The following is a 23,840-nucleotide window of genomic DNA, read 5'->3' on the forward strand; positions in this document are numbered from 1 at the left end:
CTCATTTGAAGCATCTATGGTGACAGACCCAAACAATGGGATTTAGCAATGGCATATGCAAAATTTGCTTACAACAGTGCTATTCATAGTGCCACAAGAAGGTCTCCACTTTCAGTTGTGTACCAAAAAACACTACAGCATGCCTTGGATTTAGTCAAGCTGCCAAAGGGTCCAAGAGTCAGTATAGCTACTCAAAACATGGCAGAACAGTGGCAGACACTGCAGGAAGATGTGAAGCAAAAGCTACAAGCAGCTAACTCCAAGTATAAACAAGTTGTTGATTGACATCGCAAACAGAAGTTGTTTGCAGTAGGCAAGGATGTGTTGGTGTTTCTGTGCAAAGAGAGGTTCCCAGTAGGCACTTACAATAAGCTGCAACCCAAGAAATATGACCCTTACAAGATCTTGAACAAGATTAATGACATTGCCTATGTAATGGATTTGCTAGATTCAATGGGTATATCCAAGACATTCAACGTTGCAGATCTTTATGCCTATCATTCCTCTAATGAACCGTTGTATCCTACTCTTCATGGTAACTCGAGGTCGAGTTTTTCTCAAGTGGAGGGGATTGACATGGAAACATATTGGAAGTGACTATTTGGACCAAATAGACAAGCAAAGGCCCGATCGATCGACCTGTTGAGCCATTGTACAACAGAGCCTCAAAAGGGCTTGTTTAGGCCTATTTCAAGGCCCTTAAAAGTTTTAGCGTTTTTTATTTTAATTTGAATTGACTTTCTTTTGATTTCCTTTTCCGAGTTTAATTAGGATTTCATTTTCCTGATTTAATTAGGGTTTAGGTTGAGCATATAAATACTCCTTTTTTGAGTTTATTGAGCAGCTTGAATAATATCAATTTTTTTTTCTCCCAAAGACAGCAGTGGTGTTTAAAGAGACTTTGCACTCCTGTCACACAAAAAAAACAGCTAAAGACAGCAGAAGTGATCTCCAAATGGGAACTTTTGAAAACAAGCTAGTTCTAACAGCGCAAAGTGTCACGAATGGTACAAGATATGGTGATACCTTGCTTTATCAAACAGAATGATTAGTAAAGTAAAATGCAAAAGTGCTCCCTATTAGCTAGGCTCCAAGAGGGAAAAGGTCTTCAAGCAACAGCAGGATACTACCGATCAATTATTTGGTCTTCCTGGTCGAACAACCTACAAGAAGTTGCTTCCCACCTAACCAATCTCCCATATAAAATTAAGACAGCATAAGAAATGAAGGTCCTTTGCACATAATGGCTCAAGGGAGTGGGTAGATAAAATTAGAAAATGCTTAGCATCCCATCTCTTCTTTGGCAAGGAATCAAAAGTTTGTGGTTTCCAATTGAAAATAATTAGGTGTGCTCATGCATTGAACAAGAATATGCAGGGTCATGAGGTTGGCTCGTTTGAGGAACTCCCCCAGCAAGAGGAAATTGAAGGGACCCATTGCTAGGCAAACTCTCATGTAAGTATGGAATGAAGCTTTTTTTTTTTTTTTTTTGGAGAGAGAGAGAGAGAGAGACTAGTGAGAATGAAGATGTCAATTTTCCTTAAATGAAGTATGTAGGCTCATAAAACCCCATGGAGGCATTTTTCATAAACTGTTTGGCAAACAAAAAAAATTCTCACTAAATGGATAAAATGATTAAAAAACAATTAACTGTTGGTCAACCAACCAGTGGTGTTTATCAAAGAGGATCAGAAATGTGTACCTTACAGCAAATTCAGGGCTCTGGCTTATTATAGGAATATTTGAGGTTCAAAATTCAAACAGGTAGACTAACTGTAACGACCCATAATTTTATCTCCTATTTTGGGAATAATTGAGTAAATTTAAAAAAAAAAAACATTTTGTTTGGAAGGAAATAGGAGAAATAGCTTGAGACTAGAAAATCCTTGAAAACAGGCCATAATGGGTATAAGTGGCTTGTTAAGTGAGTTAGGGGTTGAGGGAATTGTTTTGGTGAGTCATGGTTGAGCAAATCGGGTACTAGTGAAAGAGAGAGAGAATGATGGGCCTTGAAGATTTATTTGATTTAATAAGTGTGAAATTAAATTGAAGTTAGGCAGCAAAGGATTTGATCAAGGTAGTGGTCAAAAGTTTAGATATATATAAGTACATAAAAAATAAGTGGGAGAAAAAGGGGAGAAATGGTATGCATACATATATACATACAGATATAGAAGGAGGAAAAATATATCTATATATATATAAAGAAAACACAAAATAAAAAATACAAAAGCCCAGCAGGCGCAAAGTGGAAAGGGCCTGTGAGGTTCCTTTTCAGCGAGCAGCAACACACTGCCTTGGGCAGCCCCCTTACACAAAAAGGATATGGCTTGGCCATCCCTCATTTGACCCAATGCTGGGTCTTGTAAGAAAATGAAGAAAAGGTGTAATTTTACCCCAATTTGAGAGCCTATGGTCAGGGAAAATTTTAAATAAATTTTCCAAGGTGTGATTGGGTCTTCCAAGCAGTGTTATTAAAGACACGCCTAGGCGCAAGGCGCACCCTAGGCGCCTGAAAGCCTTCCAGGCGGGTGCAAACCAAAAGGCGCGCCTCAATCCAAGGCGACTTAGGAAAAGGCACGCGCCTTGGGCTTTTTAACTGTTTCCCAAGCTTTTTATTTCACTGTTTGTTACTTTATTTAATTTTTTACTGTTTAGGGTTTAAATTTATTGTTTCAACTACAAATTTGACAATAAGTAAAAATGTTAATACTTCAAATGCTCCAATTGAATTTGACCTAGATGAAGATGGATAAGGAGAATTGAACAAATTCAAGGCATGCAATAACAAAATGCAACATTAAGTCACCAAAACAAAGAAAGATGCAAATTCAAGTCTAGTATATTACCTACCAAAAAAATGTATGAAACTATCATCACACTTCTACACCACAGAAATCATCCAACAAGAGTAGATGATGTGGAAGAAGATATTAGAGATGATGCTTCTAATGATAAAAATATAGAAATGTTTGGTCTTTAGAGTGGTTTTTCTTTATAACATGCTTGTTAAAATATTATTAGAAGTTAGGACCTATTTTATACCTTTTTCTTCAACTATATTTTTATTTTATTTTATTTTTTATTAACTTGCGCCTAGTTCCACCAGGCTCGCGTCTCGCCTTGCGCCTCAGGCTCCAAGACCCTTGTACGCCTTTAATAACACTGCTTCCAAGAGAAGAATTGTGGGCCCAAGTGTGCGGGCTTATAAATAGGGAAGAATGCCCCCCCCCCCCCCCCCTTCTTTTGTTTAAGTTCAAGTGCAAATGGCGGGAGTGAAGTTAAAGAGTTAGCAAAAGATTGGAAGAGCCTTTGAAGACTTGAGGATCTTCTTTAAAAGCTCACAAGATAAGTGAAGATTCGTTGTCTTAGATAATGTTAAGTGGTTTAGAAGTTAATACATGTGTGTTGCTTTGGATAAAACCCTTGAATAGGTCAAGGCACTCACTGTTTTGGGAAGACTTATGGTTAATCACATTTTGTCAGTCCTCTACCCTTGTTTCATAATGCATAGGGCATCATTTGTATGGCATGTTGTTGGTTTGTTTGTTGTGTTGCCTCTTTTGATTTATATAAATGTCATGAGAACATGTTATGGCAACACACTTGGGATCTAAGAGGAGAATGCCCATCGGGGGTGTCATCATTGAAAGATCAATGTGTTGGGAACCTTCAAAAAGTAAAGAGCACATCAGGGTTAACTATTGAAGGATGGACATCCATAGTCATAGAACACGCACTTGGGATCTAAGACAAGAATGCCCATGGGGATGTCATCATTGAAAGATCGGTGCTTTGGGAACTTGCAAAGACAAAAGAACCAAGGAGGGTTAACTCTTGAAGGAAAGACGTCCATGGTCAAAGAGACCCAAAAAATGTGGAGAATGTGTATTGGGGGCTCCATTTCATGTTTTGGGTGCTTGGACTTACTGACCTTGTGAAGCTCATGTTGCATCCCCATCATTTTCAGATGTTTGTGAGGGGACTATGCATTTTGAAGCTCATTAGAAAACCATTATTTCATTATTTATGCATTATGGAGACCTTGTTTATTGGTAGTTTCATGTTTTGGGATGAATGTATGAAAATATGGACCTCACAGGGAGACCACCTTCTATTTTGATAATAGGTAAGAGGGTAAATATATTTGGTCGGTTTGTAGTAGTCTAAGAATTGGTGTGTGACGATATGAAGGCATTGTGAAGTTTTATTTTGGTTTAAAAGGAAAAACTATGAATTTTTTAGTAATAAACCTACGTGAAAGTGGTTATTATGTTCCAAGTGGACCTTAACTAATACAATTCGTGTGGAAAGGAGAGCAACTGTAGTACTTGTCTCCCACATGAACTGTACGATTGCACAGCCAATTAGGAAAACCACGGAATGTCCACAAAAATTAATGGTTCATTGTACGACCCGATCTCACGTTAAAATTTGGGAACTAGACATTACTAATTATTTTCAAAAAAATCAATATTTTTCCCTCTATAATTGGGAATAAATGCGGGGCGTTACACTAACAATCATGGATGCGATATAACAGTGAAATGAAGAAATGGCAATTTCAAAAAAAGAAGAGACATGGCAGAGACATGTCAAAAGTACTAACTTACATAGGACAAAATATTTAATTCAAACATAATTGAAAAGGTAGGGGGAAAAAAACCAAGTTCATTTAAAAAAAAGCATCCCATACCAAAATAATCAATATATTAGTCACAAAGCAATTGTATTATATCAAATGATAAATATAGCAATTATAGCAACAATAAAACAGATGTATGTGTGTTCTTATACTAAAATGGTTAAAAAGAAGTCAACTTCAAATTCTTCAAATGGAAATTAGAGGGGAAAAAAGTCAAATACCCTTTTTGGACAGTTTATTAATAAGCAAATTGGAAATTTGGAGCACTAAAACTATTAAAACTAAGTAGAAGGAGAAAGGATTTAGAGGTTTAAATCCATATGGCTTTTATCAAAATATTAAATCCCCAATTTATTCTCTTCAAACTTGTGTGTTTATGCATGTCTTAGCAAGAGATCCATGTTTCACCTCTAAATTCTCAATCATTAAAAAATTTACAAAATATACAGTTAGATATATGCTCAAACTTTGTACGGAAGCGTATATGAGTGCCATATCCATACATGCGCCAAAAATGGACACAACACCTTCTAGAAGTGTTTGTTCTCCTCAAATAGCGAGGGTCTCGTAGAGTTGGAAGACTTAGCATGGGAAAGGGAGAAGAAAAAACATAACATCCTACACCTTTCACTTGTTTTAGTCGATACAGCAAGAAGTTGAAAGAAGATCGAATTTAGCAAGAGGCTGACAAAAGATCTTATTCCGTAAGAAGTTAACAGAGAGAACTGACAAAAGCATTGTCGTTGGCTCTCAAGAGGATAAAGGCCCAATTTAGACTAATACTAATTTGTTGGATTTTTTAACAAATATGGAGGCAGAAGAAGCGTGCAGCTTTGTTAGGGACAGTTCATTCTTGCTAAAAGTCTTTTGTATAGAAGTCCATTCTCCTGAAAGAAATGCACTTACCAGTTATTTATCAACAACAAGAATCACAAGCTTGACGTGGAACATCCAGCCCATCAGAGTCCGAAAGAAGCCAGATGAGCTTTTCAATTTCCTACTGCAATTAGAATGTCTTTCAGTTTTCCCATTGCAATTAGGATTTCCCACTGCAGTTAGGATTTCGGTTTTAGTTTTATACTTCAATTAGAATTTCAGTTTTCTACTTTAGTTACGATTTGACTTTTGTTTTTCTCCTCCTGATTCAGCTAGGAATTCCTTTTCCTGGTGAATTAAGGTTTAGGATTAGCCTATAAATATTCTTGTTCTAAGTATTAGAAAGCAGCTTTAGAATAATATCAGATTCCTTCTCTTAAATTCGATTTCGTCTTCGGTTTTGACGTGAAACTGGTCTAAATCACTTCCTATGCTGCGTCAAAGCCTCAATCCAATTACATGGGATTATCAATTACTTATCAAGAAGAATAATACTAACTAGATTCTTGGCACATCATGTACCTCACAAGCCTTAATCCCACTAGGTGGGCTTACCAATTATTTACTCTCTAACACATTGGCATAGGAAGAGGACCTGGCACAAACTTCTCATTTGAAAAAGAGGAACAATCATCTACATGACTCCCATACTGAGTTTTGGAAACCAATCCATAATTTTAAGCCAAAGGGTAGGCATCATCATTTAGATCTACACAAAAGTTAACACCTCATCCCCTAATATATTGCACCACATCTGAAACTCATGAAATTTGGTCGCATATTCATAAACATAACGATTTCCTTTTTTGAGATTGTTCCATTGATCCACAGAATTGCTCTTGTATGAAAGAAAGTACTTTTCTGGATTTCTTGGAGTTGAACTTCCATTTCTTCCCAACCCACAACTCAAGTCTAATGACACCTTGATAAAAGGGCTTTAAGTTATCCCAATAACATAGCTGTCAATAGCATACCAAGGATCGTACCACATAGGTGCGCCTCAAGTTAAGGCGCAGGCATTCTGGTCCTATATTTTTTTTTTTAAATCTAACAAGTAATAACTAGAAAAAAATTAAAAGAAGTTCAAGAAACAATAAAATGCACCATTATTTAGTTAAATAATATTCATTAATTGTTGTTTATGATTTTATAACTTTGCATTTAGCTTTCTCTACATATATATTGAAAATAATAATGCGTAAGTATTTTTATTCAATTTTTTTAAATATGTGCCTTGCATGCATGCAAAAGGTTCATGCCTTGTGCCTAGGCTTCAAGCACTCTTGCGCCTCACAATGCACTGGAGCTTTTAACAACTATGATCGAAAGGAAACAAGTAATAAAATGGTGCATTCTACTACTACTACAATACATATCAACCTGTATGATACAATATTAATAACAACCCTAATAAAGTCAAGCACTCCCATTATAATTTAATTGCACAATCATAGAGAAACGACCCATATCATTAACCCATTCAGTAAAAACCCAAGGATCTATGAGACCATCAAAAGCAAACAGAGTGTTTAAATGATCTAAGCGTACTCAAGCGCAAAGCACAAGTGCACTCAATCAAAACAAAGCCCGAGCGTTGAATAAAGAGATAACATAATAACAGCAACTAAATTACTAGACAATACTATCAAGACAAAAATTCATGCTAAAAGAGAACGAAATAGCGTCTTTTAATTAATTTTTAGTGATTTAATCAAGATTAAGAAAGTCATCTTAATCATTAAGAGTTATAGTTCTCATCATCTTCCTCACCAATGCCATCTAATTAACTTCTTGAACGAAAAATAGCTGTGAACTAGAAGTTGAAGCAAGTGTTCCAGTTGTTGCATTGCCTCCTTAATTTGCTTCTAATATTAAATCTAGATTCTTCAACTCTAGCTATATCAGCAAATGACACCCCCCATCAAAAAAATCATTAACTAGCACTGAATCATTCTCATCTACAACATTCCAAGATATTTATATAGTAGATGGGTGTGTTTTGGAGCATTAGGGTACACATTAACAACTCAATTAGGGTATACATTAAAACTCTATTTTTTAAATGTAAAACAAAAAATTAAAAAAATAAATAAGCATGCTTAAGCGCAAATTACACTTCACAAAAAAGCCCGGATTTTTAGCACTTTATCATTTGCACTTCACTTTGACAAGAAAAACTACTAGAATTACACTTTGCACTTTTTTGTGCTTAAGCATGCTTTTAACAACATTGAAAGCAAGAGATTCTAACGTAACAAGTTTTAGTAATTGCTCGTCTTGACATGTTGGCAAAGTAGTTAGGGTGATATTACGGTTCTCCCTGTATGAAACCCATGGAGAGGAAATAAAACAGGAGATACAAAGAACACTAAGAGTCATGGATTGTATGGAATTCTCTTGTTCCGGGTCATTGGTGGGTGGGGCCAATGTTTTCTAAGGATTGTTGTATTTCTCTTATGGTTTAAATTAATACCATATCTGTGCTCACTTATTTCAAAAAAAAAAAAAGTCCAAAACAAATTAAATCTTTGTGCATGGTGTTAAACAACTATCTTCCCAAAGAAGCAACTTCCACATTGGACTATTTTTAACACCAGGCATAAATCCATCACACAATCATGATATATCCACATCCCCAATTATGCATCATATTACAAAATATATATCCCACAAGGCTGCATATAAGTAACAACTCAGAAACCTAAGTATATAAGTGAAAAACTCAGCCCCCTGAGTATATAAGTGACAAGTAGGAAACATATCTACCTTTGATTTAGGGAGAAGTTAGCCGGAAACGAAGAGGAGTCGGCTCGGGATGTATCCCTGGCTGATGCCCCACCAATTCCACTGTTATTTACTGCACTAGTGCAGCTGGTAGGATGATACCTTTGCATTTTTCCCAACTATTACCAGCATAATTCCTCCAATATCAGGCACTATAAGATCCTATGCAAGAGAAACTGCATTAAAAGCAAACCAAGTTATAACAGAGCATGAGTTTAAAAGTTAAATGACAATAAGAAGCAGTACTAGGTCAAAGTAAACCAACATATCCACTTAATGATATTCTTTTTGTCTTTTGATAAGCCTAGTCAATGGCATTGCATTTACCAAACAGCAAAGAAATTACTACAACCTTGATGGCAAAGATAAGATTCATTTTTCCACTCTACTTGTTAATTAGCTTGTTAGGACCAAATAAGCCAAGACCCCAGACCGCAATGAGGCCACGCTCAACCTGACTTGCTGCACAAAGAGACAAAGTTACAAGGGCAATAAGAGCTAAATATTAAATAGAACTCAAGGTGAAGGTGTCCAGTGACACAAAAGTGAAGGTGCAAACTTCAAGAAACAAAAACTCGACTACAAAATGAAGATGCAAATGTAGCATTTGGTATTTTAAATACATTTGCCAAAATTATTAATCAGAAGCAGAAAGAACATTTACTTGGAGGTACTTCTGTGTAAGATGTTAACCACATTTACTGAATTAAAATTCTGAACCACAATAATATATCTGTATTAGAGAACCACTTCAGAACAAAATTAACTAAAAAAAAGAAGAAGCCTTGAGCAATAACCACGAACAAAATTTATTAGTTCACAGTTTGGAATTTGGGAATTGCCATCTCATAGAACTTTTCCATATGAAGATGGTGTTGAAAACTTTATCTCATCATTCCTTCACTAGTGGCCATCTAGTGTAAAATTTTGCCACATTGTTCTTTCGCCTGGATTTGTATTGTCAATGAGACTTTTAGAAGTCAATTAACATTATCAATGTCATGTCAGACCTTAACTTATTGAGGATAAGGTGCAGTTGATGATCATGATGACGACGATGATGAAAGTTCAGAATTTTGGAAGCTAACAGCATAACTTGCTGCAGAATTTTGAAGCGTTGAACAAGCATGCTTGAATTTTCCAACCGTTTTTCTTTTATGATCATGGGTCAGTTTGTTAAATGATTTTACTAAGAGAAAATCTACAAATGTGCATAGCATAAGTTAACCTTTAAGTCATGTTCAAAACCAGAGTTACTGCAAAGTAGTTCCTGATTATTAAGCCCAAAATAAGAAACTGAAACAGACTTGATTCCCCCAATGCCAAGTGACAGGGTTACTAGAGACAGTTCATAGGAAGCTGAAACTGCATTTTAGTTCAAGAAAACACGCAGAAGCTCATACTTTTAGAACATATGCAATCCAAATTTGTCTAGTTATCCCCCTGATCTTTCCCAAAATGTTCAGTGTAGGATGGCATGCTTAAAGCAGTCATCATAATGTAGAATAGCAATATTAAAGCTGATAAGAAACAAACACAATTAGAAGCATAAATCCCCACTAAAAAACTATAATTTAACAAACGGACCCTAAATTTACACACAGTAGCTGCAGTCAATATCAACAATTAATCATGGAATTGTGATCCCCATAACAGATACTAAATAACCGAACCACTTCCCCGACGCGAGCCCAGCAAGTAAGGTGAAGCAGTTCGAAACAAACTCGGACCTCAAACCCCTAACCCATTCAGTTAAGAAAGACATGACAAAAAAAAAAAAAACACGCGCAGTAAAAACGAAAGCCAGCATGTGAATCCAACCGAATTGCAGAGAAGTTCAAAAAAGCAGTTCAAAACTGAACCCGAACAACAGTAACAATAGACAAAAAGGAAAGCATCCCGAATCGCCCATTCTCTTACCCAATCAAAGCATCAAACGGTTTCACGAGTAACATCATACGCACCTCGATGATCAAAACCCTAATAAACGATCGAATCAGCTCAATGGAGGCTGAACCCGAAGACTCCCGATATGGCCGGACGGCACGGTAAGCTTTCCCCCGGCAGAAGGCGAAGCTAGGGTTTTGGAAGACGAGGGAAAAAGGCTGCGTGCTTTCGCGGAAAACGAGAGAAATCTTGAGATTCGAATACAAATGTCGTCGCCTCGAGAGATTAGCGATTGGAAAACCTATCGAATCGCTTGCATAGATGCATAAATACAGAGAGAGAGAGAGCGGTTTGACTCCTTCGGCTGATGATGATGATGATGATGACGATGATGGCTTTGTGTTGTGTTGTTGGTGTTGTATTGTATGTGTTGCTTCCGCTGATGGAAATAAAGGAGAGAGAAAGAGTAGCGATCTAACGTTTAAAGCATTAAATATATGTATTTACAGTGGCGTCTCTCTATGTCTCGTTTTCCCCAAAATGCCCATCTCGTTGCCTACGCTGCGCCGGATCTACACGGGGTTTGGAACGTAATTTCCCGCCGTTGAAAAGTACAAAAGCACGCGTTTAACTGCACACCAATTGTCTGCTTTCCTTTCCCCAGGGGACTCAACTCTGTGACCATCGTCTCCCCCTCCCATTTATATATATAGCCGGTCCTGGGTTTTTTTAGGCTCAGGTCAAATTTTTTAAAATATACCCTTTTATATAAATTAAATAAAAAAAATATTAACTAATTAATTTTATTAAAATTATAAGAATTTATAAAAGATAAGAAATAATAATTTGAGATCTCATTAAAGTTTTATTCGGAAAAAACTCAATGGGACAAAATTCCAAATAAAGGAAAAATAGTACTCTGCATTGTAAATATTACATTAAAAAACAAAAATTACATAGTTGAGTCTCCATGCATCCTCCCGAATCTCCATAAGCATTTCTTGATTTGATCAATCTTCCTTTTATCTAGAATTGTTAAAAAATATCCGAAAATCGGTGAATCGGACCAAATTGGATTGAGCCATGCCATTGGAATTGGTTTTATGGTTAGATTCTGATTCTAAAAAAATAAGAATCGATTTATTTGATTTGATTACTGATTTTTTTTTTCAAAGCATAATTCGAACCGAACCGAAACCGATATTATACTTATATATATTATAATTTTTTGGATATATATATATACATAAATAGTATCACCTCTTAAGGAACTAGAGAGATTCATGAATTTTGTATTTCTAGGCTTTTATACGCTATTGCTATACTAAATTGTCAATGTAATTTCATTTTATAAGATGGTCTATGAATTATTTTATTCAACTCTTATTTCAAGACTTGAAGTATTAATGAAATTATGGGTTTATTTTAATTAACAAATTTATTTATAATTTCATATTTTGTGAAAATATTTAAAAGTTAAATGTTAATTGGATAGAACCAAAATTGAACCGAAACCAGTTCGGTGTAACGGATTGGTCATAGTTTGGTTTAAAAGTTAAATGTTAAATATTTAAAAGTTAAATGTTACGGTTCTTATTTTTTTAGAACCATTAAAAATAGTTCGGTTACTAGATTCATACAAAATCGAACCAATCCAAACTGTTGTCACCCCTACTTTCATCATCCATAATTAATTGAAGCAAAAACAATCATCAAATGTACCAATCAAATAAAAATACCAATGAAATATTCTTTTAATAGGATACAAGCGACAACTTCTTTTATTTATTTATTTTTTTTAATTTTCTATACACATATACACATAAGTTTAAAAAAAAAATTTGGGCCCCCCTCAACTATAGGCCCTAGCTATAGCCCTGGCTTAGGCCGGCTCTGTATATAAATATATATATATATATATGCTTTTAGCCATCTCTCCTACTACTCTCCACTCTATTCTTTCAATTTTAGTTTTTTTTCTCTTAGTTTTTTTATATAAAAAATTGAATAACTTAAATCTCATGATCAACTAATTTTTAAATTTATATTAACACACGTCATCTTAGTTTTGGTTAATAAAAATTGACAACAAAATTAAAAAATAAACTTAATTTTTACAAAAATCAAGATTTAAAAATTATAGTTACAAAAATTAAAATAGAATGAATTGTAAAGTTTAAGAATTACCTATTGCTTTTCGGTTAGATTTCGAAGTGATTTTCCCACTATGTATTTATTTAAGTTTAAGAGTTTAATAATAGTTTAAAATTAAAACTATATTAAAAAGTTCATTAAATCCAACTTACGAAGATTTTGAGAGTAAAGAAGTGTTTGGGGTAACGGTTTGACTGTTGATAATTTAAGCACTATATAATTTATTTATTTATATATTTATTAAAAATTAAAGGAATTCAAAACTGTCAAACTTAAACATTATTTTGATAACATTTTCTCAAAACCTTGTTACCAGCTTATTTTATTAACCAAGTATTATACGATTTTGTTATCCAATAACTATAATATTTTCAATTTTATCTCTCTCATTCATCCATTTGTCTTCTCTCTGTCACCATCTCTCTTCAGCTTTTCTTTATCCTTACTATCTCCATCTCCTCCATGGTAGTCGCCGCCTCCAACTCCATCCACATCATCATCACCTTCTCCATCTTTGTTCATTATTGTCACCTCCATCTTCTCCTTCCACCACCTCCTCCATCTATGTATATATATATTATATATATTTTAATGTCTCAATATATATATTTAATATTTTTATGAATTAAACATAAATTTTAATATAAAAAAATTGTATTAATATATTTTAAATAATTGCATATAATTTATCAATATCTAATAATAAAAATTTTAATTGTAGTATATCAATTTATAATTTAATTAATTTTATTAAAAATTAGTATTTTTATAAATTTTATTTATATTATTCAACAAAATGTTCATTTTAGTATTTTTGTTAAATTCTAATAATTTATCAATTTTTTTCAAATAAAATATATAATTATATAAATGACAGCTTAAACCATATTTATTAAAATACATTATCAATTTAAACGCTAATTAATTTTAAAACTTTACACAACTTTTAAGTAGGAAAACTTAAAAATCATCTTAAAAAACAATAGGTCAAACAACCTCTAAAAGAGAAAAGAGAAAAAAAAAAAAAAAAAAACACACACACACACACACACAAAAACTAGTGGTGGCTAACAACAACCACCGCCTATTGGCTTCCACCTAACAAAGATGATTCAATAAATAGAAAGAAGAAATATACAACGCCAAAACTCAATCTCGTCATTGTTGATTTAGATCTAATTATAAACACTGACAAATAGTAGAGAAATATATTTTAAAAATTGTTAGAATGAAAGATGCTATGGCACACACCAAGAAGAGGGGTGAATTGGTTATTTTAAAAACTTAATTGATAAAACTTGAAAAACTTTTTGATACAGATTGAGGTTTTAGAGTTTTAAAGCGTAAAGCATAAAAATGACAAATGAACAAAGATAAATATGTGAACTGAGTGAGGAATAATGATATGCTTGGAAAGATAAATATATCAAAGAACACAAGCACAAGAAAATACAAGGATTTATAGTGGTTCAGCTTAACCCAAACCTAATCCACTACCTTAGCTCCTCACTAAGGATTTTGCAAATAATCCACTAAAAACCCTTACTTAAACCAAGTAGGTCCTCTAGTCCAAAACTAGGAATTACAACCTATTGCTTATACAAGCAAGCCCTCTAGCACCTAATTAGGAATTACAGCCCTTTGCTTCAACAAGTAAGTCTTCTAACACAAAGTTAGGAAAATAAGAGTGATACAAATGTAAACGAGATGCTAAGAGTTGGCACTCTTAGTTACAAGTTCTCTCACAATGAAAACAATGCTTGAATGAATTAATATAAGTTAAAATCAAAGCTTTGAAGAGAGAAAAAATTGAAGCACGATCACTGTAAATACAAACGAGAGTAACAATAAGCTCAAATTATTTCATTCTCGTCCATTAGCCTTCTCTTGATCATCCATGACTTGTATTTATAAGCTTCCCACAAGATTGAAGAGAAATGTAGCCGTTTATGACCGTTTAAGTTTGAAAAACTAGCCGTTATTGATTTCTGATAAACAAATAGTCGACAGATAAAATGGGTTAGTTGACTATTTCTTCAAATAAAACTAGGCATAGTTGACAGACAAGCAAGCATAGTCGACTATTTCTCAACCAAAACTTTTCATAGTCGACAGATCCTTTTACATAGTCGACAGATAAAAAATACAAGGAAAATTTTGAAATTCACGAACAAACATAATTGACAGATGAAATAGCATAGTCGACTATCCTTACACAATAGTCGACAAAATGAAATATAGTTGACAAAACAATAGACATAGTCGACTATCCTTAAGCACATAGTCGACTATTTATGGGCATAGTCGATAGATTGAAGCACACAGTCGATAGATGAAGAAGATTTTCAACAGAATGAAGCTGAAAACATTACAACATATTTTGATTAATTTATATTTTACCTTCCATTTACTTTAATACATAAATGTAAATAAGAAAGTACCCCCCATTTGGATTCAATAATAATATCAAAAAAATCAAAATCAATAAGAATAAAAAAGTAGAATTTGGGTTTTAGTAGGAACTTAGGATTTTGTAATTTTACCACCTCCAAGATATACACTTTATATTTCTTGAAAAATTCGTTAAAAATCATTTTATCACTAATGAATGTTAGCTATTGAATTATCGGGAGTTAGTTTTCTAAAAAGAAAACATTTTCATATATGTCTCCTTATAAGGTGCTAACCTTCCAGACTTAGAAAAATCTGACTTTGAAATCTCAATACTTGAAATTCATTTGGTTTTCATTCTCACAAAGTAATACTTGATATTGAAATTGATTTATGTTGAAAACCACAACCTTGATTCATGACTTAGGGATTAAATAAAATATTATTTTTCATCATCAAAACTAAGTATACAAAAGTAAAACAACAAAAATGACAGTGTCAAGAATGCTAATCTAGACTAGCTGTCTGATTTAGGTCGTCAATTTGGATATACTTGACACCATCCCAAGTATGGATTTGTGTTGGAGAACATGTATGGCGGTGTAGGTAAGTTTAAAAATTTTGTACACATCAAAGTTGCACAATGAAAGTTATAAATACACACACCATACATAATTTTGGTATTTAAACAACACGATATTTTATTATATGAAATACAATAAATAATATACCAGTAGCCCAATGTCTGGTAGGTGTAAAAAATGTTTCTACACTAAGATCGAATCCTCATCACTACATAGAAGCCTAGTCTATCAACACTTAGCAAGCTACTCGGTACCACATCGTGGTCCCCATCCTATGCTAGCATGAGGACGTTGATTCACCATCACCCGTGTGTCTCCTCCGGACAATCTAAAATTTCCTGTGCATACAAATTACACCATTATAAACTACAGAAACAGAATAATAAGACAGAGAAAGAAGAAGCAGCTAATACCTTAAAAAAATCCCCTTAGCCTCTACCCGATTTTTGCCTCCAAAAAATGCCACCACCATTTCCCAATTTTGCGCTATGCGTAAGGCACTAACTTGGCTGAGGCAGCACTAGGAGTCAACTAGCAACTTCAAGGAGTCAATTATCGTGGCAGTCAAAAGCAATCGACTCTGCATGTAGTTCCATATAAGAAACTACAATCGACTTATTAACATTTAACAAACCGAGTCATTAATACTTAATAACATATCAAAAACCACCATTAACTATTAATGAAGGCCGAGACATAACCCGTGCATAGTGCCAATACTAAATGCCATGCTAAATTGTGTGTGACTTTCTATGTTCATTACCTACTAGCAATCAGATAGTGTCAAAACACTTTTGACACTGGCTGAATTACCTCAAACTGTCACGAGAATGTCTCCATGTTCTGATGACATTTTGAAAGATGCTGAGAAGTGCCTAATAGCGGTCCAATACAATATAGTAGGCAATGAAGTCAAACTTCAAGTGAGCTTATTATAGTTGACGATTACCATGTAATACAATCATTTTGTCACTCGATCTCAAGACTAAGCGAAAGTCATGGTATGAAAAATTCACAAACTAAGTAACTATGTGTCATATATTACTAGCATGACTAGATGACACTTCAATAAACACTTTCATGATTAATCATACCACTTTGCACAAACACTTTCCCGTCACACTAACAATAGACCACATAAGATGTTCACCACATCAAAAATAAGGGTGACTGATCTTATTCCTAAACACTTGCCTCAATGCACCAACAATACAGAACCACATAGATGAACGTCCACATCTCGCAATTGGATAGTTTAGCACATTAAAAAATCCTGCACACTAATGCACAAGATGATAACTGTGTTAGTTCAACTCTAAGGATCAGTTACACAATCGCAACTCAATGACAACATCATTATCCATAATGCCATGTGATCAATCATCGATCTCACATTCAGTGCATTATTCTCCAACAACCACCCACAGGGTTACCAGAGACATCCCTATGTCTCATGATATGTAACTCACTTACTTTAACCATTAGTATCTCGTACTAATTAAGGTAGCAAATATTGTGCCAGTCCATAATCAACTAATCAGAATCTTCATTTGATTAATCTAAGGATTAGGAATATTTAACAAATCCCATTATCAAAGAATCCCTTCACATATTTTTAACATATTAAAAATAATACTCTTAAATAGAAAATCCATGAACTCATTCATATAACAAAAGTGAAGAGTAATGAATGATAATAAACTTGTTTTTTTTTTATAAATATATACAAAGATACATCATATATATCATTAATATGTATGTCAGATGTCATATAAATCTAACATTAGGTCACATCACTAACAATTTGAATCCCAACCCTCTTATTTCAAATGAGATCAACCGATCGGGTCATCACTAATTGTCTTTTTCAAGTGATGTGGTGGTCATTATTAGTGTCAATGTCGATTTTTGTCTCGAATAACTCATTGCTTTGCCAAACCATCATCAACCCTATCATTATATTGTTAGTGTTGTGTGCTCTGATGCTAGATTTGGATGGCATCAAACAGACTTTTTTTAATGCAATAATTGTATTTTTGTATAAATCAATAAAAGATAAGATTTTCTTCATTCATATTTTCTCCAATCAATTATATGAATGAGTCTCTAGATCTTATATGTGAGAATCGTATTTTCAATGTATTGAAACTATGTGACAAGATTCTCTGGTAACATAATTTCTTAAATTATTCATAATCCTTAGATTCTTTAGATGAGAACTCCGATTAATCAGGTATGGATTAGTATAAATGTTACCACCTCATTCGGTATAGGGATGAAGATACTGATAGGATGATGATATGTCACGAGCCATATGATATGAAATGTCGTTAATAGACCTGTGAGTGATCGTTGGGGAACGATTAACCGAATATAATGCCGATGACTAACCACATGGCTTGGTGGATAATGGTCGTGTTCTTCAAGTTGCAATGATGTGTTGATCTTTGGAATTGAACCAGCATAGTTGTCTTGTGTATTGGTGTGAAATACTTGTTAATGAGCCGGACCATCCAATTGGGAGGTAGGAATGTTCATCTATGTGGTTCTTATTAGTATAGGTGCTCTAGACCCAATCAGATTGGGTATGTTGTACACTGACAATTGTAATTATATTTATTATTGAATAAAGAGTTATTCAATTTTACAATAAGTCATTCTATTAGTTTCTTGTTATTGTTGTAATAACCGAATGATACTAGATAGAAATCCATATGATATATACTGTGATTAATCTATAAAGATGTGAAATGGTGTATCACAGTTTGTAGACATCATTAAATGTCTGAGGTCGTAACAATGTCAATAATAGACATTGATAATTGCGGTAAGACATGTATGTGCTGTGTTTTTGCTATCTGATAGCATTAGGGGTCTCACACCCATAAGCATGAAGATGCCTAGACAAGTACATAGGTGATCAATGTTGGAGAACATGTCACTGGACATGACTTGTCAGGAGAATCTATTTTGGTTATATGTTGATGGAATTCTTATATGAAACATGTGTAACTAATTCTTGGATATGAAGTGGCTGCACTCTCACCTTGCAATTAAAACACAAAATAAAACACAATAAAAATTATATATATATATATTTATTTAAATGAGAGGTTTATACTCGTCAGTGTACGAGTGCAGTTGTAGTCCAAATTTAAATTTATACTTTCTGGATGAGTCTAGGTCATCCACTGAAAGATTTATTTATGGCAAAAGAAAAATAATGTCACACCCATTTAGATGGATTGGTAACAAGATTTTTTTATGATTTTTTTAGATAACAAATACTAGAAAATAAAACAAGGTAGAAGTTGAAATAAATGTTTAATGTGAGGATATAAAATTAGATGGCACTTGAGTTAAAACAATTTCAGTACCAACCCGTTAATTCCAAAATTTTAGCAGATAAGGTTAGTAACATTAATTTACTTTCAGATATGAGAGTTTGTTATTAAATGCAATTAAAGATGATGATAGTTCTAGTTTAAGCAATCCCCATACATGATATGTGAGATTTTAATTTAAACAATTACCATAAATCCAATTACAATTAATATACAAAACAACTAAATTAATCATCCAGGTTTGGGTATAATAGCGTTTCCAGTTCTAGTAACTCTCATGCGTAATATGAAAGCTCTAAGTTAAGCTTACGATCCAATCCGAACCTAGTGATTTTCTAATAATTAAAACACACTCATACTGAAATTTAAATTAATGTTACTCATTTAAAGCGCAGCTTTCTTTGGGAATCATTGGCGTTGGACACTGTCCTTACTTTAACCCAATATTAGATTTAGCTACTCATTTTCATTTAAAAGTTAATTGACAAGAATTTAAATGGCCTAATTTAAATAACAAAATTTAAATGACAAAAATTAAATTAGTAGAAACTAATCGGCCATTTAGGCGGTGGATAATTAAAAGACAATAATTAAAATTACAAAAATTTAAAGGCATAAATTAATCGGTCATTTAGGCGGTGGATAATAAAATAACAATAAATGACATAAGAATTTAAAAGAAAAAATGAAGAAAGTAAGATTACAAGAGAAAACAAGAGAGAGAATAAGAGCAATTATTTAAGAGAAACTCTAAGAACAAAACTAAATTTTGATTCAAGTAATAACAACATTCTTACAAATGCACCTAAGTGAGCTATTTATAGCCCACAAGATGCAATACAAATCACACAATTATTCAACTAAACATAATTATATCTAATGAGCACTCACAAAACATTCACCTAACTAATGGAAAAAAATTAGGTAAAAGACAAAAAATACCAAAGACTTTAGGTGGTGGACTACTCATAAGAATACAAAAGACTTTAGGTGATAAATCACTTATAAAAAAAAATACAAAACAAAGAAAAGTCTTCTACAAATTGGGCTTTGTTGGGCCTTTGATTGGTCTTGGGTCTTTGGTTGGTTTTGGGTCGTTGGTTGGTCTTGGGCCTTTCTTATGTTGGATTCTATTTGATAGTTGAGACAAGTACACTTGAAACATCCTCTAAACTCCATAGTTTGCCCATAATTTTGTGTAACAATAATGGGTAATCCAACTTCTTCGATTTATGCCCCTAATTAATTGTAGAAGTCAACTTTCTTACTTCATCCTGTAATAATATGTAATGCAAATAATTATTTATTTTAAGTATAAATAAAAAGCTAAAATGGGGATATAATTCATTAAGATTTAGAAAATATTGACCTCTCATCACCATACAGCAAACAACGCCTTACCGATCCCAAGCATTGGGCATAGTCATCTTTGTCACATACTTCAGCAAGGTCACTTTGTTTGTCACCTTTAGCAACGGAAGAGCTAAACTGTTCAGCTGAAATGTCGATGTTGCTTTCTCCTTAGACTGATGCATCAATAGTTTTTGTAATCTCCTCGTCACCTATACAAATATTATAAACTGATCAATTAGTATTTGGCACCATGATTAATAAAAATACATCTATATAAGTCGGAGAGCTAGAAAATAGTATCTCCAGAACTTCTATTAGCTCTCATAGAAAATAAGGTTTCTTCCATCGCATTAGCATAAGTATTCTCATGTCCAACATCTGAATTCAATTCGCAAGACTGTCAAGAACCTTCAAGGTTATCATCTAAGCATGATTGACTGTTTAACATTGGTTGTAAAGGATGTAAACTACTGTCACAGTTCTCGTGTGCAAGCTGCCATGAGTTCTCATTGATCATTTGAAGATTTTTGGAATGGGTTGATTGTCTTTCTATTGTCACTAAACCATGTTCATTCTCCCTTCCCGTGCTGCAAGTCGGAGAGAAGTTGAATTCTAGAAGAGAGAGAATCCTTCCCAATGTTTTTGGCAATATCCTGCTTGAAATGTCTGCAATTTCTTCTCCATTCTTTAGCATTTCTGCCAGATGTTTCTTGGCCTCAATATTGATGTTAGATACCGTAAGCCTGTTATATTCATCAATTTCATTTCCCATGCCTATTTTGGAGTCTCTAGGCTTCCAAATCTTTTCTTTATTTTTGGTGTGAAAGGCAGTGCTGGCAAATTTTTCATTATAGAAAGGGTTTCTATATGTAAAGTTCCACGCACCTCTTTCCCTCTTAATGCCTTTTTCTGAAGGGACCCTGTACTGCTCTTTTCTCATAACATGCTTTAGCTTTCTCCTAATTTCTGTAAAAGAAAATTGGGAAATAGTTATCTCAGTCTGCACTTTTGGTCCAGATAAGTGATGTCTAATTTCAGTTTTAGAAGTCTGCAAGCTTGCTAGTGCTGGTTTCAGAATGACAATTCTATTTGAAGTTTGACTATTTTTATCTGCCTGCAACAAGATTTTTTCCTAGGATTTGCTCTTTCTCCTGAAGAAGCTATGCTGCTTACGGGCAATAGCCTCAGAGGGTTTTGACGTACTTAGCTCCCCATCTAAAAAGTGGGATCTTGTTGGTGAATTGAAATTTTGATTTGTCTCGACATGAGCACCATCCAAGTCTTCAATGAGCCTCACCAACAGTGAGTTTCGATCTTTGAGGAGTTTCAAAATTGATTGTTTATTTGAACTTAATGTCTGAAGGGCATCAGTATATTGGTCAAAGCGGTCAATATCTCTATCTTCTCTGAGGTGTTTTCCTTCTGCAAAGGTCTGATCTACAAACACCTTAACTGCCTCCATTAATTTTTTGTCAGACACAGAGAGCTCATGCTCAGATTTAATGACAGGATCATTACTCCAGTCATGCTTCATACAAGTAGTACTTTTCTAATTAATCTGTTGGTATGGCTCATTCAGGAGTACTTCCACATCAAGATTTTTTGAATTTTTTTTCTCTAAATCTTGATAGAAGGAATTTTCAAGTCCCAAGTTTTTGGTAACATCCAACTCACAATGTACATCAAAAGAACTCTTATTAGTTTTACATGTTTCCTTACGATTCCTTTTTGTTTAACCCATGCCCTGAATCACACTCTTTGGCTTCGATATCAGCACAAGTCATCAGTTGCTTCGGGACTTGTTCACACATTAAAAGGATAATTTCAGCTGCATTGTCTCCTTACGGAATAATGAAAAAATCAAATAATCAAAATTCTAGAATATAGCATTGGAAAAATCCAACATACTTTGAGCATCTTCAAAAAAACAAACTACGGCATTATATGCTTTATTCTCCATAAAACTCTTGACATTAATAATAAGAAGCACATAGAAATTTTTAGACACTGAATACATGATCTGCTATCGATGGAAGTTGAAAAGGGAATGTTCTTCTAGTCATTGTTTTTAACTAAGGTGGCAAAGACACAACCCAATTTATAATTCTGCATCAAGTTTCAAAACATAGAAATGCTTAGCAGCATAGACTATCGTCAAACAATTGAAGTGCAGAATGATCAATATAGTAGTAACTTCCAAATATTGATCAGCATCTTAAGAAAACACAAGTTATGCCTTCATAGAGCATAATTTTAAGCATTGTTCAAGCAAATCAACCTGTTTTTTTCTTTTTCTCAACCTATTGTTTTTTATACAATGTGCACTCATACTAATTTAAGTTTTTAATACCGTTCCCTCTTCATTTAGGATCCAATTGCTAAGTGGTGGGTGTGAACTATTTTGACTTGTATACATCATGGATTCACTGTATTCCAAATTCTAAATCAAAATTAAAAGTAAAATGAGAAAAGTGGAAAACAAAACAAGGATATGGTTATGTAGAAGCATGGAGCTTCTTTTTCTTTCTCTGTGAAATAATAAGCCTGGATAAAAATTGACAAACAAAAAACTAGGGCAATATAAAATACTTGGAAACCAGAGTCCTCAAACCAACTGGCCATTGAGAAGAAGAATGCGGCAAGATATTATCTCAAAGAAGATAAATATATTCCAATTTGAAATGAACAAGCTTTCCAACTGAGTCAATCACAGGGGATAAGGCTTCTTCCCAAGTTGGCAAGGAATTTGCTCACCCATAAAGCTTAACCAACACGTTGCATTCTTCACAAAAATGGGAATTGTCAGTAATGGTATTCTGATCTTCCCCTAGGCAAAAAGATCGATTATTAAAAAAAGTAATTGGACCAGAACTTGCAAGATTTGGATTGGCCCATAGTCAATTTTACACCAATCAAACTCCAGTAATAAGAATTAATCAGCAATCAATGTGATTGAAGGATGTGATCAAAATCTTAGAAGACATCCAATATTACCTTAGAGGCCATTTGACACACTTCCCATAACCATTGGTTCAACCCAAAACTTCTCATTTTCCATTTCACTTTCATAGATTTTACTACACTCCAAACAATCAAAAGGTCAAGAAATCTCCCACTTCAATTCCAGTTCAAAACCCCTGAAACACTTCCTAATCACACTCCAATTTGCTTCAATCTTCCTCGAATAACGACCTGTAGCTCTCTAATCGTGAAGATAGCCAGAATTGTGAATTCTGCTTCTTCTTCAATTTTTTTTTTTTTAGGGGGGGGGGGTTTGGGTGTTTTCAACAATCAAAAAGAAATAGGCCCCAAATGGTTGAACCACCGAGTGAAAGATGGAATGCGCGGAGATGCAAGGCTTTGTGAAACACCCAATTTAGAAATTTGTAAATTCTATCAATATCACCACAGGACTAGAAAGAGAAAAAAATATTTTGTCAAAATTGAAGAACTTTACCAAGCTATTATGCAAAACCCAGAAATACTCCAAATAAAGAAAGCTTGCATTCTAAGCATTGCAGGCTTTCTAGCACACGCCCTAGAAGGGCAGGAAAAATATATTGTCAAAGTTGAAACTCTTTTTTTTTTTTTTTTTGCTTTTTTGGCTTTATGAGTTTCTTCACCGACCAAAAAGGGAGAGACCCAGTTAGCTAAAACACAGGCCCGTAAAATAAAATAGGGGAGTTTGGTGTGGGGCAGCCATTAAAGTGGGGGAAAGATGAAGGAACATAGAGAGAGAGAGAGAGAGAGAAAGCGCGCGCGCGCGAGAGAGAGAGGGGATTCAAGGTGAAGGTAAAAGTGAAGGTGAAGAAAAAGAGGCTG

At 34.0% G+C, this 23,840-nt stretch overlaps 1 protein-coding gene across 1 annotated transcript in view; it reads right to left on the minus strand.

The window, feature by feature from the left end:
* LOC127801199 (mediator of RNA polymerase II transcription subunit 12) overlaps positions 1–23,840 on the minus strand; it is a 113,302-nt gene that overhangs the window by 56,570 nt on the left and 32,892 nt on the right. Inside the window, 1 exon segment of the mRNA XM_052336106.1 lies at positions 8,288–8,481. Coding sequence (XP_052192066.1) covers positions 8,288–8,415 — 128 coding nt within the window. The 5' untranslated portion in view covers positions 8,416–8,481.

This window comes from Diospyros lotus, chromosome 5 (assembly GCF_014633365.1).
Source record: "Diospyros lotus cultivar Yz01 chromosome 5, ASM1463336v1, whole genome shotgun sequence".
Taxonomy (NCBI): Eukaryota; Viridiplantae; Streptophyta; class Magnoliopsida; order Ericales; family Ebenaceae; genus Diospyros; species Diospyros lotus.